The 18,591-nt window shown below is 42.3% G+C and overlaps 1 protein-coding gene across 6 annotated transcripts; it reads left to right on the plus strand.

The window, feature by feature from the left end:
• Window positions 1-26: 26 nt before the first annotated feature.
• Window positions 27-4,205, plus strand: LOC108651554 (uncharacterized). Of its 6 annotated transcripts, none has more exons than XM_089259025.1 (4): window positions 27-193; window positions 2,103-2,869; window positions 2,936-3,331; window positions 3,400-4,205. In XM_089259025.1, the coding sequence occupies exons 2-4, from the start codon at window positions 2,294-2,296 to the stop codon at window positions 3,991-3,993; spliced, it is 1,566 nt and encodes a 521-aa protein (XP_089115151.1). In that variant the 5' UTR covers window positions 27-193; window positions 2,103-2,293; the 3' UTR covers window positions 3,994-4,205. The 6 variants fall into 6 exon arrangements, with proteins under 6 accessions (XP_089115151.1, XP_089115150.1, XP_089115152.1 ...); XM_089259024.1 differs by lacking the exon at window positions 27-193 and adding an exon at window positions 203-405; XM_089259026.1 differs by lacking the exon at window positions 27-193 and adding an exon at window positions 203-405 and having other exon boundaries at window positions 2,305-2,869.
• The last annotated feature ends 14,386 nt before the right edge of the window (window positions 4,206-18,591 follow it).

Below are 18,591 nucleotides of genomic sequence, written 5' to 3' on the forward strand. Positions count from 1 at the left end.
TTCCGTCTTCATAATTAGAAGTAAACATGACACAGCGGGGTGCAGAAAGGAATTAAATTTTACTAAACAAAACGGTGCATTTTAGCTGTGCAGCATAAGAAATAAAATGTGAAATTAACTCAGATTTTAGCTGAGACTTTCTATGGGCTTGCAAGTTGCAACATGTTTGTGTATTTGGGTCTGCTTTCTGAAGGTAAAAGGAAAAGTGCAATGTGTAGTAAAAATGGGCGTTTGTTTGGCAAATGCAATAAAGTTTCAGCAAACAATACATAAAATGTAGCCTTTAAGTGTGTCTGGTGCTTTGTGTGCTTGTTTGTGTATGTTCCTGTGTGCGTTTTACAGTCAAGTTGTAAGTTTTATTTCGCAGCTGCTCTCTAATAATTAATAATTCGCACTCCACTGCGGGTAAGTTCTTTTCCATGTCTGTTTTGATTTCCTTAATTATGTGATTTTCTTGTGGTGCTGGTATTTAATTATGTATGTATATAAGGAATCTACTTAATTAGTTCCCATTGGTGTCGGTAATTTGTAGTAACTAACAAGATTCTTGCAGTAGTTTTTGTTCTTCTTTCGTACTGTTTGTTCTGCTCGACAGAAACAGAAGACTTCAACGTTTGACCCCCACAACAAGACGCACGCCCAGCGCTCTGCAACTGCGCTGCCTGTGACTATTGCTGCTGCTGCTGCTGCGGCTGTTGCTGTCATCGCCATCGCCGTCGCCGTCGCCGTCGTTGTCGCTTCCCCATTTGCCTATTTAGCATTACAAAACTGCTGTTTTTGTATTCTTTGAGCCGCACACCTTTTGTGAGTTTTCGCTGTCGTTCGTGCTTTTTTCAACGTTCTCTTTCAATTTAATGAATCGCTGGCCACCGTGCGGGCAAGCTGCCAGACAGCGGTGTCGCTTCACGGGCGACGCGAACGCAAGCAGAGCTGCAATAGTTACAGTTAAAGCTCTTTGAGAGTGTGAGTGTGTGTGTTTTTTGTTTTTAGGGTTCGGTTCGCGCTTCCAATTCGCTTTTCAGCACTGTTTTCATTTTCGTTTTACGCTTCATTTGCGTAACGTGCAGCTGTGTGAACTGTGGCCCTGTCCCTGCACTTGGGCACATCATGCTTCAATGCTGTTCCCGATTGCCGTCAATAGCTTCATAGAAACTAAGCACAGTAAGTTTTGGCGCGCGCCGCCGCCCCTTAATTTGGTTGCTCATGTTTTTTGTGCTTGTGATGTTAATGAAGCGTCGCCAAAGGTCTGTAAATCTCCTCTTGGTGTATAAGTGCATGTGTATGTGTGTATGGGCAATCTGTTCGCCAGATGTTTATGTAGTGAGCATTTCGTGCTAACTGTTCCCAGGGTCGTCACCGTCGTCGTCTATTCTTGATTTTCACAGTTCTTTGTTCTGCATGCAGTTTTCCTGCTTTAATATGCCATTTCATTGGAAGTTTCAAGCAGCAACGACTGCAGCAGCAGCAGAATCAAGAACAGCAGCAATTGCTTAGTGAAAATCTTACCAACAGTTGTATAAGTTGACTCTTATCTGATCAGACTACGCCTTATCAGTTATTGCCTTTGTCGTGCGCTTATCAGTGTTTTAGCTTGGCGGCGCAGTCGCTCTCTCGCATTCCAAACAAAAGATTGAGAAAACAAACTAAACAACTTTTGAGTGTAACGCACACGAGTTTCCACATATGTCGTCTATATATACTACCTGGAAATTCTAGCTGATAAAGTGATCGAAATAAATAAAGTACTACTACACTTAAAAAAAACTGTACCCTAGTCGAGTATTAAAATTTATTCTGTGAGTGAACGTGAGATAGTCAACATTAATTTGACAATTATTTTTTAATAAGAACTCTATTGCTTAGAGCATGTAAACTTTTTTTGGTTTCAATCACCTGGTAATTTTCTCTCTGTGTAATTCGTCATATGCCTCTCTCTGCGCCTCCCCCCAGTACAATTCTTATCGTCAGCGACAGTTTTTGAAGTTCGGTGGACACAGCTGAAATTCTTATTGTTGTTTTCATTGTTTTGTGTTTTGTGAGTTGTTTAGAACGTGGCATTGCAAGCTAAATAATTAACAACAGCTCTTAACTTTTTCTTGCAGCGAAAATTTAACTAAATCGCTATAACAATCCAAGGTGTTTGGGCATCTACTTTTTTAGCTAAAAAAAACCAATCTATAAAGAAAAAACAAAAGCAAAACCCTATCGTAGAAACATTAACCCCTTACCCAAGTAAATTAGCATCTGGTGCCGGGTGCAGGAAGCTCTGTAACAGACATAAAACTAACTCAGCATGGTACGCAGCCGTCGCAGCCTCTCGAAGGAGGATGCCGTCTCTCTGCTCACGGATAGCGGTATTTCGCTGTCATCGCCGCCGGCGGCGCGAGAGTCCTCGCCCGCTGCGACGGCCATTAAGCGGCGCAAGAGCAGCCTCAACAGCAGTCTGCAAGATTTGTTCGTGGATGGCGAGCAGGAGGCTGAGCAGGACTCAACAGATACAGATGCAGACTACATTCAACCAGAGCCGAAGAAATCACCACGCAAGACCGAGTCCTCCAAGCGCAAGCAACACGTGTGCAGTCACTGCTCGAAGGAGTTCGGAGGCAAGACCGACTTGCAACGTCACATGCTCATCCACTCCGATGAGCGGCCCCACAAATGCACCGAATGCGGCAAGTGCTATCGCCAGGCGGTGAATCTTAAGAACCACATAACCACCGCCCATGAGCACAAGAAGCAGTTCGCCTGCACGCAGTGCCCGAAGTCGTTTGCCCTCAAGGAGCGGCTCAAGCTGCACATGCGTCTGCATTCGGGTGAGAAGCCATATCCGTGTGCGCTGTGCGAGAAACGCTTCGCACGAGGCGGCCAAGTGAGTAGCGAAATAAATTTGCAATTATCTCATATTGAAACTGATAGCTCTGAATTTCTCCGATAGCTCCAGCAGCACATGGTGTCCCACCACAAGATGAGCATCCAGCAATTCAACTGCACCAAGTGCTCGGCCAGCTTTTCTACCAATGCCAATCTGCGTGTGCACATGGAACGCCATGAGCAGGGTATGGAGCACAAATGCACCATTTGCGAAAGCCAATTTGCCACTGAATTGGCTCTGCGCGCTCACATCAATCAGGAACACCACAAGCTGAGTCAACTTGAATGTGAAATATGCCATAAGACCATCGAACCAGACGAGGACCTGGCCACGCACATGCAGAAGCACGCTGCGATTAAGACGCACGTCTGCGAGGTCTGCAATTCATATTTTACACAGAAGTCGCAGTACAATGTGCATATGCGAATGCATACGGGGGAGCGGCCGTATCAGTGTCGGGTAAGTGGCAGCCTGGGGACTGACAGGAGACGTATCTTCTAATTGAATCAATGTTGCATCTGTTGCAGATCTGTCATCAAACGTTCGCCCACTCCAGCGTGCTGAAACTGCACATTCGCAAGCACACGGGAGAAAAGCCATTTCGCTGCCAGCTATGCACGGACGAGGTGGCCTTCTCGCAGCTGGCGCATCTCAAGAACCACATGAAGAAGATACACAAGCAGCAGAAACCCTACATGTGTCCTGGCTGCCATGAGTTCTTCAAAATCAAAGTGGAGCTGCAGGCGCATTCCGAGCACTGTGCCAAGTGCAAAGCAACGGGGGAGCTCAACGATAGCCAGACCGAAGATGCTCATACACTGTCCAACATTCGGTTTAACATTGCCGTTGTTTTGAAGAAGATTAGCTCAGCGCAGAAGCTGCGTCAACTGGGCTACGAGAAGCGTTTGATTGATAATGTTATCATCGCATCCCTGAAGCTGGCACAGCGTCCGTCACACGACGACGCAAAGCTGACGCCTTTGGCTAGGCTGCGCTTAAATGTCGAGGAGTTTCTCAAGTGGATTGTGCCCGCGCAGACCATGCAGAAGTTCAGCGAGGAGCTGCTCTCCATCGACACGATACTCGACAAGATTGCGACCATGTACATGAACCAGAAGTAGCGACAGAAAAGAGCGACTAATGCTCACTGCTTGCCAGCAAAGCGATTGTGCCATAGAGTAAACGCCGTGCTTAGAATTAGTTCTTGCCATTTCATTTAGCTGCAATCCCAAAAAGTTAAATAGGAAATTCAACCAAATGATTTAGTCCAAAGATGTTTAGACTTAAGCTCCAAAGTGAATTTACACAACCTCAGTCTTAGTTATGCCAAAAATGAAAAGAAAAGAGAATACCAAACCACAGATGAAGGGTATGCCCTTTGCTTAATTTCAATGAAAACTTGCCAGAGCAGTGCTTATCGCTTAGTTTTAGCTCGTAAGTTTGCCTAAATTAAACTTAGTTCATTGTGGCCATGCATATTTACTTAATTTAATCGAGCTGCATTTTGTATCCACTTCATTACACCCGTTAACGAAACCAAATATAAACCAATAGAAAGTTAGATTTGTAATTGTAAATAGTATAAGCAATTGAAACATTTTGCAAGTGTTAAATAAATGAAAAAAACAGTTAACAATAATGCTTCGTATTCATATTAACTAACAAGTATAGAGTCATACACTAATTGTATATATATTTATGAATGACAGAGCAAAGAGTATCGAGTTTTCCTCTGAAAAGAAAACCTTAAGCTCACCTAGGAAATCCACTAAACCTCTTTCCAATGCCAACAAGCTAACTACAATAACAGTTAGGTACAACTGTCAGGCATTGGTGGTTGGTGGTCTGCGTTCCGTTGACGGTCCCTGTCCCAGCCTCTGCCCCTGTCCCTGCCCCCAATGGGCCCATTGCTGAGCTACTATATATGGTCGCGTTTGTGCAAATTTATAAGCCACTCACATTAAGGCGGCAAATATTTTTATGGCCATGGCGCAACCAGCAACGGAGGCATCCTCGCCATTAGCTGCCGTCCACCTGCTGCCCGCCCGAGGCTTAGGGGGCGGGTGGGGGATCTGCCTCCAATGGCGATTAATGAAATTTCCACAGCGAATTTATTGAAATGCTACCAGAAGTCCGTCCGCTGGGAAAATGCTGAGCGCGAGAAATATGGCAAATTTCATATATAAAATATATTTACACAAATATATATACATACATGTGAGTATATATGTATTTGTATATGTTTTTTATGATGGCCAGCTGCTTTGTTTGGCGTTGGCGTTTGTCCATTGCGTGTCACTCGATGTTAAGGCGCGCCTCGTCCACGTTCCACCCATCGCCGTCTGCCTGCCGCCTCCGTTCCCAAATCGGGCTCGCTTCGGCCACAGCCAGCAGCTTAATGTCTACATTTGTTCTGGCCATTGCGTGTTCAGTGGCTGCCCTTTCCTTTCTCTATGCATCTCCAGCACCACGTTGCGATGGCTCCAACTACTCCTGTTACTGTTGCTGCTGCCGCTGCCGCTGCCATGGCGCATTAGAACAAATTGTTCTTGTTACGATAGGAGGATGGACATGCCTTTTGCCTTGTTTGGACCGATGGACAGAGTGCCACTGCTGTTGCTGTTGAATACCCTGCATTATGAGCATTTGTCCAATCGAGAGTAAACTGCTATAGAGTATCAAATTCTGTTGCGATTGTCTATTGAAATATGGATTAAGATGTGGTTGTCAAATAAAATAGAATATAGTTAAATATAATAACTGAACCTTGACATATTTCTTATCATAATTAGTTGATCTAAAATTTAAAAAAAAAAAATTTTTTATTATTATTTTTAAATAAATATACATATATAATTTTTGTAGAAATATTTTTATTACAAATTTAAGTTTATTTAAATAAATACAAAATAAGTTCTTCGTTTCTTTCAATAATTATTGTATTAATTTTTTTGAATTGTATATACTTAATAATATACTTAATATACTTAATTTTAATTAATTTATGGCTCAAAGTTTATTATCTTAGCTCTAAACAAAAATTTGTTGTTCTATAGTTTTCTGCTTATAATTTCAGTTATTTGTAATATAAGTAAATATCTCAATATTATTTATTATTTATCATTCACAAATATATTTAATAGCAATTTATTTATGATTCTAAATGAGTTGTATTGATTCTTAAGTTTTTATTATATTGTATTATAAAATTAATATTCTAAGTATTTCATAAATTTCTTCTAGGATATCCTGCAGTTGCTAATGCCTCACCTTTTAGTTTTTTGCCTTTATAGATGTTTGTTTTTTCTTTTTGCTCTCTGGTTTAATGCGCTGCGAATTCGTGAAACAAATAGTCGCAGACGCAAGAGCTCTGTAACTAAGTACGCATGTTTCTTGGCTGGCTTAACTCCATCCGCATGCAGATTTCGTCTGCGCAATGTTAATGATGGGAAAAATGTGTGCTTGAAGTCAAGAGGCGGAGGAGGAGGAGCAGTCACAGCAGCAGCAGCAGCAGATGGGACTGTAGCAGTCAGATCCATGCCATGACGATTCCCCCAGTTCTCGTTTTCATTTTGTGATCCGCAGCAAATTGATTCGGTTTGGGCTTTGGGTTTTCTTTCTGCTCGGTGCCCAATCATTTGACGTTGTTGGCTCGCTACTCGCATTATATAATGTGCATATATAATTCCTTTGTTGTCTGCTGCTAATTTGCAAATTTGCCCTGACATTGAGGTAATGTCATAGCTGAAATCACTGCAGGCTGTGCGCCCTGGACGAGCAGAGGCCCCAATCATGGCCAGTTGACCAGCGTTCCACGTTGACTGATATCTAATTGTGTGTGATTTGTGTGCGGAGTTGGCGTTGCAAAAAGAAGCCCAGCTAATAGGCTGCTTATTTAGCCGTGAGTGGGCAAGAACTGCCTGCATACGAAATTACAGTCCTCCACTTAGACTAAGCCCACGATGGGCTTACTACCTTCTTACTTTTTTGTTCTAACCAGAAATTATGGAAAGCAGATGCTAACTAGAAAAGTGAAACACGAAAGAAGTTGTTTGAATGCAGAATAAAGTAAGATGATATATATACAATTTAGGAGGGAACTTGTAAGTCTCTTGGGAGTCCTCGTTAGTTGACCAATGGAAAAAGAAACTCCAACAATGCAAAACCAGCTTGATATATTGTACCGTTCTTAAGTCCATTTTGAAGCTATTCTGTATGAGGGCTTTCAAGATTATCGTTTCACCTTTATCGGTAGATCTTTAAAGTATTCTTGTTTTACCTTAGTCTTTGTCGCTCTTTTGGACATGTCTTTCTCACTTCATACCCAGCTTTGTCTGAATATAGGCTTCAGTGATGTTCAAAAGAATTGCCATTTATGTATAATTCTTAGATATTTCCAATGCGATGGGTATGTAAATGCTAAAAATTAATTAAATGTGTTGAAAGCAAAGTATGATTATTAGGCATTCCTTACTACTTTTCCAACCATAAATAACTTTGGTTTAACATAAAATTTGGTTAGCATGCGGTGAACATTTCTTGTATTAGCTGTGAGGACTCTAAAGTGCATTTTTTTTTTTTAATTATCACCGACAGCAATGCCTCATAAGGCCGGCTTGAAGACTCCTACTAGGCATTAAGTTACGGCTCATGGCTGTGTCTGAATGTTGACCATGGATGGATTTTCGACAAAGCTCATCAGCCGAACACATGCAGTCAGGCGGTCATTCAACCCGGCCCGAGCAGAGTCAAAGGCAAGTCAAAAGTCATAAAAGATATGCAAGCGCACATCCTCATACAGCCTCTATATGAGCATAAATATGTGTACATGGCACACACACTTCGGCTACACATATAGCAAAGCATATATAGATATGTGTTGGAGTATGTGCGTCTCCCTACATCTGCTGCTGGTAATCCTTTGGCCGTGTGCGCCCTTTGCAGCATCAGCATCAGCATCAGCATCAGCTGCATCAGCAGCAGCAGCCGCAACAACAATTACAAATGAACGACTTCTTTGTTCTGTCAGCAATGGTTGAGCCCAAGTTCGAGTTCGAGTTGCGGTAGCACCCAAAAGAGGGGGCGTCGTCCGAGTCAGCATCTCGCATTGCTGCTCTGCAGTGTCTACAGTGGCCAGCCGCAGCAGCAGCTGCTACGCATAAAGCATAAGCCATTTGGCCATTTGGATGCGAATGCTGCTGCGGATGCACCTCTTTTCTGTTTGTGAGGCGTGGGGCGTGTGGCGTGTTGCGTTGTAGCTGGCCAAAACAAATAGATGAGGATGCTTTGGTTGCAGACCTGGAGGAGAAGGCGGAGGAGCAGCAGCAGGAGCGGGAGCAGGAGCAACTTGCAGCAAAATGTGCAACGTTATCATAACTAAGTGCATGGGATGCGTGTGCGCCCCAAAAGCGCCTGCATATGCATAATTCATGCTATTGAACCCTCTGCTTCAACAGACAACAGGCTGCAGACAAGAGACTGCAGAGTGCGGACTGAAGGTTGAAGACTGTAGACTGCAGACTGCCGACTGTATACTGTAGACTGGACCCTGGACATGGACATGGACATGAACCTGGAGTGGCTGTGCGGCCTGGCTAGAAAAATTATAATTTCACAAGTCATAATAGGATTTGCAATTCAAATGCGAACGCAGACACAGATACAGACACAGATACAGAGACAGAGACAGAGACAGACGCAGACGCAGACTCAAATACAGAACTCAACTCCTTGAGTCGAGTTGCACAAATTTCTGTGGAAGGCGCAGTCAACAAATGACGACAACAATGAGCCTCTCACAGCCAGCCAGAGCAGAGCTGGCTGGCAGAGGTGGAGGCAGAGACAGACACCGAACAGCAGACAGCAGCCTTAGGTCCAGTCCAGTCCGGGCACACAATGGCTGGGCCGAGCGCACGGCATAGCCAATATGTCAAAAATATTAAGCGACATGGCCATCGAGCGGGGCATAAATATGCAAACGATAAGCGCTCGCCTCTATAAAGTTGTAAAATTGACAAGCGTTGCGATGCCAAAGTCTCAAATAAAGCAATAAAATGCGCTAAAACATCGCCATCGACATCGACATCGGGCCCCATCGGATAGACGGTAGCCGATCCCACAGTGGTCCAAATGCAAAAATTAGAAATGAAAGCCAGCGGGTTGCCTGCACAGAATTTATGCCAGTTGCTTGGCTCTCAGAACCTCAGCCCAACCACAGTTGCAGCCACAACCACAGCCACAGCCACTGTGGCACACATTATGCTCCTGCTGCCGCTGCTGCTGCCAGAGTTGCGACAGTCACAGCTGACTCAATCAGTGGAGGAGGATGAGCATTCAAAGCTCTTGCCCATCTATTGGGCATCAATGCATGGCTCTGCGCATTGGCTTCAAGGAAGTGCAGCTCAAGCATCATACAGATAACTAATGCGCTTGCCTTGCTGAACATCGTAATAATGTCAACTGGATGCTGATGAAGCTCCCCCATCGGGAGTGCTGGACAGGCAAAAGGAAATATGTGGACGCTGCTACCTCATGTGCCCATTGACGGCCCATCTTAAGTAGGAAGTGAGAGTTTAGCATTCAATTTCTTAGCGCTCCACCACGATTACTGACTAAAGTATACCTCGCTGACCGAAGAGGAATGCCAAATCTAATGAGCTTGGCTTTAATTAAGTGAAATATGGCAATAATTTGCTTTATCCGACCTTTCATATTCATAAATTTTGTTTTGAATATTTTTCAGTATAAGGCAACAAAAGACTTAGGCAACGAACTTGACAATTTTCTAGCTAAAAAAGGCAAACGACCCGACGTTTTGATTAGGACTTAAGCTCAGCCAGTGCTCACTCGCTGTGTCATAAATATTTAATAATAATGATGATATAGCCAGGCGTTGGCCACGTTCCACGTTCCGTTGGCTATGTATATAGCTGGCCATAGAATAGCCTTGATCTTAGCCTTTGGCTTGACTTTGGGTTGACTTTGGCTTTAGCTTCAATTTAAATCAAATGCGTGCGCCGATGCCTGCGTCGCTCTGAGGCTTTACCTTTTATATTTAGCTGACCGACACACTCGCACACATACACATATCTATATAATAGATATATGTGTAGATGTGTTTGTGCTATTTTTAGAGCCGCATTTAAGTGGCGACCGCGTTTGCGGCCTGAACTCTCGCTAAAAAATGTCCCGCTGTGAATTATGTGTCTACATAAATTATCAGACCAGGAATTAATCATTTTTTATGCAGGACTGTAGCTTAGTCCCTGACTACAACTCCGACGCCGACACCGACTCGCACTCGAACTTCATTCCGGTGCTGGGCAAAGCTGTTGCTGCTTCTACGGCTGCGGCTATCCATTAGGTACCAAAGCGCAGCTAAAGTCCACAGATATAGTTTGGCACTGACTGTAACTGGCCCAGGCTTGTGGGCACTTAAGTCGCTTTGGATTTTTGTCTTTGTCTTGGCATTCGGCTTGCCTTCGGACTAGATTTCCCATTGCCATAGCTGCTAGTGCCTTCAAAATACTGCAGTTCAGTGGATTGGCTACGCTACTAAAATGTAAATGACTTTTGGTCAAGATACTAAAAAAAGTCTTGAAATAGGGATATGCTCAAATGTCATAATTTAAATTATGCTTCAGTCTCATTTTAGACAAATCGGTCAATGAGCTAGAAATGAACTCTTTGAAATTGCTTTAAAGTCGATTGACTGTGACAACTCCTACTACTATAGTAGTAATACACTACTACTGTTACTTCTACTACTTCTTCGACTATGAGTATTAATCCTACAAGTACTGTGGTAATCTACGTTTATTACTTCTTCCACAACTATTACGACTTTTAACCCCACGACAACTACTATTACTATTATTACTACGACTTTTATATCTACTTCTACTGCAGCTTCTACAACTATTGTGTACTTTCACTATTACAAATATTATTCTTACTCTATGTACATTTCAGATATCATTCAAATATGCTTTATAATATGGTACCTATATTTATATATATATAATTTGTGTAGCACAATTTATTTATTTTTCATTTTTCTTTAACATTATGTTTGGTTCTCTTCTTTCGGCATTCAGCTAAATATAATAAATTAGGTAATATTTTCAGTTCAAATGTCCCAAGTGCTTAATTTGCTTAACTTTGTTGTTTGTTATTGTAAGTATAATGTCTACTAAATAAATAACATTGCTATTCTTCCCATTTTATCTGAATAAAGAGGATTAGAGTGAAAGTCAAATGATAGAGTATTCTCTTAGACGATGTTTTCATTGATTTTTATGTATAAAATCTTTTGTTAGGCATAATACTAATAAAATGTGAAAAGAAAACTGCATTCCGCTATTAGCATACTTTGATATATAGTATAAATGAATACAACATATCATTGTTTCTAATCGATTGAGTTGCATTGTTGCTTTGCTGTATCGATTCCCATGTTACTTTGTATGTTTGCCTTAAAACCAATAATTTGATGTCGTTGGCCATATTGTTGAGATTGTGCTCATATTGTTATTGTTGTTATTTTTTCTGTTGTTGATGTTGTTGTTGTTGCTTTTTTTTGTTGCTGTTACTGTTGCCTATAATTGATACGTGCTGCACTGTGCGCAAAGACAAAATCTGGCCACAGGCTATTTGCTTTGGCTCCTCGACTCGAACGCATCTGCTGCACAAGCGTGGGGCGTGGCACGGTCTCGAGCGGAGGTTAAGAGCACGACGGCTGTGGTGCGGCCCTGCTCGTGGCAGACAGGCTGAACCGCCCCACTGACTGCGTCGGCAGTTGCCAGTTGCCAGTTGCATTGCATAAATGTCAAGGAAATCGCATGTCCACCCTCGTTTGTTTGCAATTTTATTGTGCAGCAGCAAGGCTGCAGAGCCAGCAGAGCCTGCATATGCCGGTCGTGGCAGGGGCTGTTGCCCGTTGGGGTCCGACCCACTTGTAAAGCATTTTATAATTTAATTTTCATATGAACGCCTGAAACGTCGCGTCGTCTGGCTATCAAGTGGGTGTTGCTATCGATTATTATCGATTACTTTTCAGCCTGGCAATCATAAATCATAAATCATAAAGGGCACCACCCGCTCGTCCTCGACGTGGCAATGGCCGCTTAAGGCTTTCAGCAGCTCGTTTATCACTTGCCAAATGGCAAGTGGCAAGTGGCAAGTGGCGTAAAGAAAAACAAAAGACTTAGGCAACAAACTAAGTACGCCTGTCTTCTAATGTTCCCATCTGTCGCCTGTCTGTCGTGTGTCTCCGTCTTGGTCTTCTTCTTGCTCCACACTGGCATCATCCACTGGCGTGCTACCGTCCGGTAACAAAAGTGATAATTAATGTGTAAACTGAGCCCCCGGCCGCTCCCTCCCGCTCATCCGACATATGCGTACATGCATCCTGGCAAAGCCAAACAAAATTGTCAACAGCTGGAGCTGCGAGGGGTGTGCAGAGCGCACAGGGAAGGTAACTCAGCTCAGCTCCGCTCCACTCTGCATGCTAACCAAGGTGCTGACACTAAGCACTTGTCACCCAGCCCCAGTCGAAGCTGCTGCTGCTCGCATGCGTGTGTCTCTGTGCCTGCGATGCCATGACTCCATCTCCGCCCGCCCTGCCTCGCCGCCAGCGCTTGTCTCATGCAGCTGGACAAATTGCAGTTGTCGTCGTTGTCGTTGCTGCCGCTGCTGCTGCTGCTGCTGCCTCCTTTTATAATATTTCTGCCAGCTTCTGCCCGTTGCTATGTGCGTAGTTATGCAAACAGTGGCCAGCCGCAAACAAGTTGTTGCAGTTGTGTATGCTGCTGCTGCTGATGCACCTCCTGCTCCTGCTGGTGCTGCTGCTGCTAGAAGCTTTGCTTGTCGTAATTAAAGGTCAACATTTGTGCATGTTGTCAATGGCACGATCATGTGAACGCAGAGCCAGATCGCAATGAAAACTGAGAGCTTTCTGCTCAATTGATCAAACAACTTGCATCTGGATGTCTGTCACATAACAATTTGTAGGCATTAGAAAACATTGCGAATTCAAATGAGTAAAGTTCAAGATTTGTAGTGATTAAAGTTTTGTAGGTAAGCCTCGCTGTATTAATTACTAGCTCTAAATATTCTTTATTGTATATTTGATCTATAAAAATAGCTGAATGGTTTATTAGGCTATCATGATTTCGGATCGAATTATCTCAATCTACAGGAGTCTAATATGATTATAATACCAGCGATATATTTTATTTTTTTAATATATTTTGTTTATTGTTATTTATATTCCATGTTTTGAGTATTTACATTATATACAAGCAATAAATTTTAATATGGTTGTTTTATATGTATATATATATATATATTTTTTTTTATTTTTCGTTTTTTTGTCAATATAAATAATTTTGCTATAATTATTATGTTTGTTATTGTTAATTTTTGTTGTGTCTTCATATTTCGCATATTTACAGAAAAATTATTTAATTTAATTTTTTAATTTTTAATTTTTCTATTTTACGTTAGTTTCTATTTTTATATATTTTATATTTACATTAAATTATTTAATAAAAACTTTAGCTTTGCTTAAGAATATATTAAAAATATACGCCTTCTTACAAACTTTTCTTTCAGCTCGTTAACAATTTGTTTCCATATATGCTGTTTGATTTTTAGCCTGTAAATTTGTATAAATTATGAGCAAAAATTAAAGGATATTAATTTATGTTTATCAATTCCTTTTACAATCAATTTATGACAATTTTAATAAAAATCAGTCAAATAATCAGCAAACTGAATGTTAAAAGGGTTAGGGTATTGACTGAATAAAAAATCAATAAAAAGTATTTCAGTTCTGTGACAAATTGAAAAACTCGTATTTGTTAAGTTTCCAAAATTAAAAGCTGTCAGTGTGAGTTACTTCCTAAAGCAATTAGTGGTCCGGCTTGCTATATACAAAATTGACACATCATTTGAGTAAACTTTTTAACACTTTAGCTGCTTTCAATTTGGAAAACTTTTACGAGACGCATCTTTTGCCTTGGCTGTGATCTGACTCTCGCTCCCGTAGCAATGCCATTGGCAATGACTCTCAGCTCTGACTATGGCTGTGGCTGCGGCTGCGGCTGCAGCTCAGGCTGTGGCTTTGACTTTCAGACCCTGCCATGCTCATTTGCAATTTATATAAAAGCAAATTTTCATGTTGATTACTGCTTAGGCTTTGCTTGCTGTTGGTGTTGTTGCGGTTGATGTTGCTGTTGCAGATGCTGTTGCTGATGCTGTTGCTGTTGTTGCTGTAGCTATTGCTGTCGATTTTCAATTGCTCATGGGCTGCAACAGCATCAGCAGGTGAAATTTTCACTTTTGCTGCTCGGTTTTGTTTGGACGCGGCGCACTTAACCATTATTACCATTGTTATTCAACAGAAATACAAATTTTTAATGAAACTGGCCAAGTTGCTGCTCCATTGCCTGCACAAATTGCAATCTGTTCTGCGGCCTTCTCCTGGCTGGCTGCATACAAATTTGTATTGTTGTTGCTGCTTTGACTTCGTCATGCTTTCATTGTTTCTTATGCACAATGTGCATTGTGCGATATTTCAGCCAGCAACAGTTGCTGTTGTTTTTCTATTTTTCCCTGCGCTAATTACAGCTAGCTGGCTTTTGTGATTGATTGCAAGTGCAACGCTTCGCCGTAGTTGGAGCTGGAGCTGGAGCTCGAGCTGCGGCTCCCATGAAGCGTGGCACGTGTTGCGTTTAATGTGCAGTTTCTATTACTCTCGCCACTCGTCGCCGTCGAATTGAAAGTGAAACTCGCGTTTATGAGCTCTGCTCTTTATATTCGCATAGTTCCAGACCAAGTCTCAGACCCAGTCCAAGTCCATGCCCAAGCTCTGGCTAGAGCTGGTGAACAACTTGCACTTTTGGCTGCGGCCCATTGATAATTGACCTCATTTAAGATGTTGCTGCTGCGATAAGGCGATAGGAATTAAAAGCGGCATCCACTAATTTAGCCAGGACCCGTCCTGAGCTACCTAGCAAGGTTCTGATGCTTATCGAGCGGCCCTTAAGCCTAGACCAAAGACATTGACTGGCTGCTGCTGCTTCTGCTTCTGCTGTTGCCAATTGCCAATCGCGGCTAGCAATCGCGCCTCGCTAACGAGACGACGTCGACAACATGCTGCAGGCACTGCCAGCGAGGGCTGTTCCACAAGATTACAGTCAATTACAGCTAATTAGTTTGGCCAGAGAAAGTCCTGAGCCAGCGCAAATGCCAAGGAATTAAAATAATTCATGAAATTTTCTTTTCAGTTTTTACATCGAATCAACTAAATTGATTATCCATATTAGATTTCAAACCTTGATTAGCCACATTTGGCTGCCTCGATATCTGTCGAGCTACCCTCGTCCATTTGGTAGAATCTAAACCTGAGCCCGAGACGCGCCTTGCAGTGGCTGCCGCTGCATAAGCATCTGTAACTTTTCGCGCTTATCTAAGCAATAAATCTTCGATGGCGGTGGCAAGTCCCAGCTCTCAGCTTCCAGCTCCCAGAACTCCAAGTCCAAGTCCAAGTCCAGGTCCAAGTCCAGGTCGTGCGGGCGTTGGCTTTGCCTTCGCCTTTACCAGTGCCAATGCCAGCCACTTGATGGCTAAGTGACTGAGCCGGAGACTGACTGACAATCAACTCGATGCTTGATTCGCGATTCCCGATTCGAGATTCACGATACTCATTGTCCGTTGTCCATTGCCAGTTGCGCATTGCCAATGGTCGATGGTCGATGGTCGATGGTCGTCCAGCTTCTCTAATGGGCTAATGTCACACTTCCTATTCTATCTAGCAACAGGCCAGACCAGGCCAGGCCAAGAGTAGCAATCGTTGCTGCTGGCAACGCCTAACAAACGCGACCCACATACGCGACCAGTTGGCTGACCAAATTTTGCATCGCCCTCTCCACTTGCACCCGTCCGCCCGGCCTTTGCACGTACGTTGGGCTTGTTACGGAACTCGCTTGCATTTCCAGTGGCTCAGTGGCAATAAATTTCAATTTGCTGGCCGGCCAGAGTTAAGCCTGGGCCTGGGCCTCCACCTCTACCTCTACCACTGCATCAGCCTCTGCCTCTCTCTATCTTTGTCTGCGCCCGTCTGCAGTAGTAGTAGAGTCTTGCTAGGCTGCCTAGCAACAATGCAATGCGGAGGTAAAATGATAAAAATTCGATTACATTCAGGTGTGAAACTTACATATATCGCAGCGATTTACTTGTTTGTACGCTACACACAGCAAATGCAGCTTACCAGGTCAGCAGATACGAATATGCAGGTTAATTGACTAGAAATGGACTAAATTTTAGTGAAACAGAAATTATTGGAATATTTTTCAATTTTTATATTTTAAAATCAAATAGAAACTATTTTAATACGTATTATTCAATTTTAATATTTGAAAATCATATTTCAGGTTTTTATTAAAATAATTATGGTGTTTCAATGTTGTGTATTTAATATTTTAAATAAAATAAAACTAAACAGTAATTAATGTAAATTACTTTATTTACAAGATTATTTAAAATTATCAGTGTATGAATTAAAGAGTATTTATTATCTAGTAATTTTTCTTTTTAAATTTAAATAAATATTTAAATAAATATTTAATTACTAAGTTTTAAATTTTCTAAAGTCAATAAATAACTTCATAAATGTGATGTAATATTATCGGATTCATTCATTCATTTATTCCAAAACATTGGAGTATCATATTATATTAGGATATTAAACAGATATTAAGAATTTGCTTAATAAATTCTAAAATTATTTCAAATATATATTCATTTATTTTTAAAACATTTTAGTATTATGTTTCTCATTATTATTATAAGACAACATAATAGATATCAAAATATCATACAAAAGTTTGCATTTGAGTCAGATATTTATTTTTGAAATATGTCCTTATGACATTTTTCTCATCATTGTTGAAATCTTTCCGTCCAGCTATAAATTCGTATACTTATTCACATAACAAAAACTAAAAATATAAAAAATACATTTTTAGTATTGCTTATCTAAAATCAAGCTGGAATATCGTCAAGTTTCTGGCTTTGGGATAACATCAAGCGAAACTTGTTGCTGCGCCGCTCCGAATCGGTGGCTCCGCAATCTTTGCATCACAGCCAGAGTTGGCCACTGCAGTAGCTCATTGGAGAATCGGCTCAAATATCATTTGGCCGGCTGGCTAGAGTGCCAGCCGATTGCCAGCCAGTCGGGCACTCAGACGGTCGGCTGGTCGGCTAGTCGGCTGGCTGGAGCTGGGCTGGCATCCTTTTTCTCTTTTTTTTTTACACGACTTCCATTTGGGATTGGCCCCGGCCCTTGTTGGTCATTAATCATGCGCCTGTGAACGACAAGCGTATAAGTTACTAGCGCACTAACCCAAAAAAGGCCAATGGAATGAGCTCAAGCCCTGGCTCAGGTCGTTTGGCTGGCATCGATTCCCGGCTCCAGGACCACAAAAGAAAGCAGCCCAGCAGCGGCAGTTCGCCTAATACCTAATTGGATGCAGATGCCTAACGGGCGAAACTAGAAAGAAAACCAACGTTGAGGAAGACAGAGAAGGAGAAGGAGAGAGGGAGCGAGAGATGGAAAGATGGTGGGGGAGGGGGAGTGGAAAACATTCAAGCACATTTGCAATTTGAGTGCTCGCTTCGCTGATTTTTGGCTATTTAAGCGATGCGCAATGGATTTGTGTCATAATTGAAATGTTGGAGCAGGCCAATGCACGCGATCTGCAGCGCATCAGTGCATCAGAGCATCGATGCATTGGAGCATCGGTGCGGCGGATGCGGCTGATGCGCTGCCTGCCTAGCAAAAGCAATTAAAACCAGTTTTCACTTTTACACACCATAGCCAATGGCCACAGCCCAAAGGCAACATCGACATCATTTTCACCATGTGAACTGTACTCGAGTCGCGGGCTGAGAACGCTCTCGTTGTGGAATTTCTATGTCCAACACCCACAATGGACATCGAGTGCTCAGCATTCAGTGCAAGCCGTTTGTTCAGCCGTCAACAGCCATTAGCACTTTGGCACATAATTGATACGTGGCTGGGCCATAAAGCAAAATGCATAGACATCATAGCCAACCTCATCCACATCCACATCCACATCCACTGTGGAGCTGGGCATAGACACTTGGATCTCCAGAAAATGACGTTGTAAAAATGGCAGCACGTTGAGCGGCTTTTTCATGCTGTGTTCCTGCACAGATTTTCTTATACAACACCTCGGGGGCGTTTTGTGCCGTTTGCCATACGACACCAAAGAAAGATCTACAACAGCAACAACAACAGCAGCAGCACCACTCAGAGAGCCCGAGAACTGAAGGAGAAGGGCTTGCGCTGGTGTATGGGGTCTGGTGCCGCAACGTAACTAACAATTTATTTAATACGCTGTACGTGCGCTTTAATAAAAGGCTCAATCAATCTGCGCGCGCGAAGAACAAAACATAAAAAAGTCCCTAAAAAAGTCAAATATGTGGGAACAGCGCATCAAGCAGCTGCTCGACTCTGAGATGCTCTTGACAGTTGACCCAAAGATATTCAATTGAATATCGAAAAAATCTATTGATTGATTCTCCAATAACTGAAAAGCTTCTAGCACACACACACACACACACACGCAATAGAAAGAAACAACGAAAAAATAACAAAGACTTTCAAATAATAGTTACGAGTGCATGCCAAA

Source organism: Drosophila navojoa, chromosome 4, assembly GCF_054131105.1.
Source record: "Drosophila navojoa isolate 15081-1374.11 chromosome 4, UAZ_NAV_1.0, whole genome shotgun sequence".
NCBI lineage: Eukaryota > Metazoa > Arthropoda > Insecta > Diptera > Drosophilidae > Drosophila > Drosophila navojoa.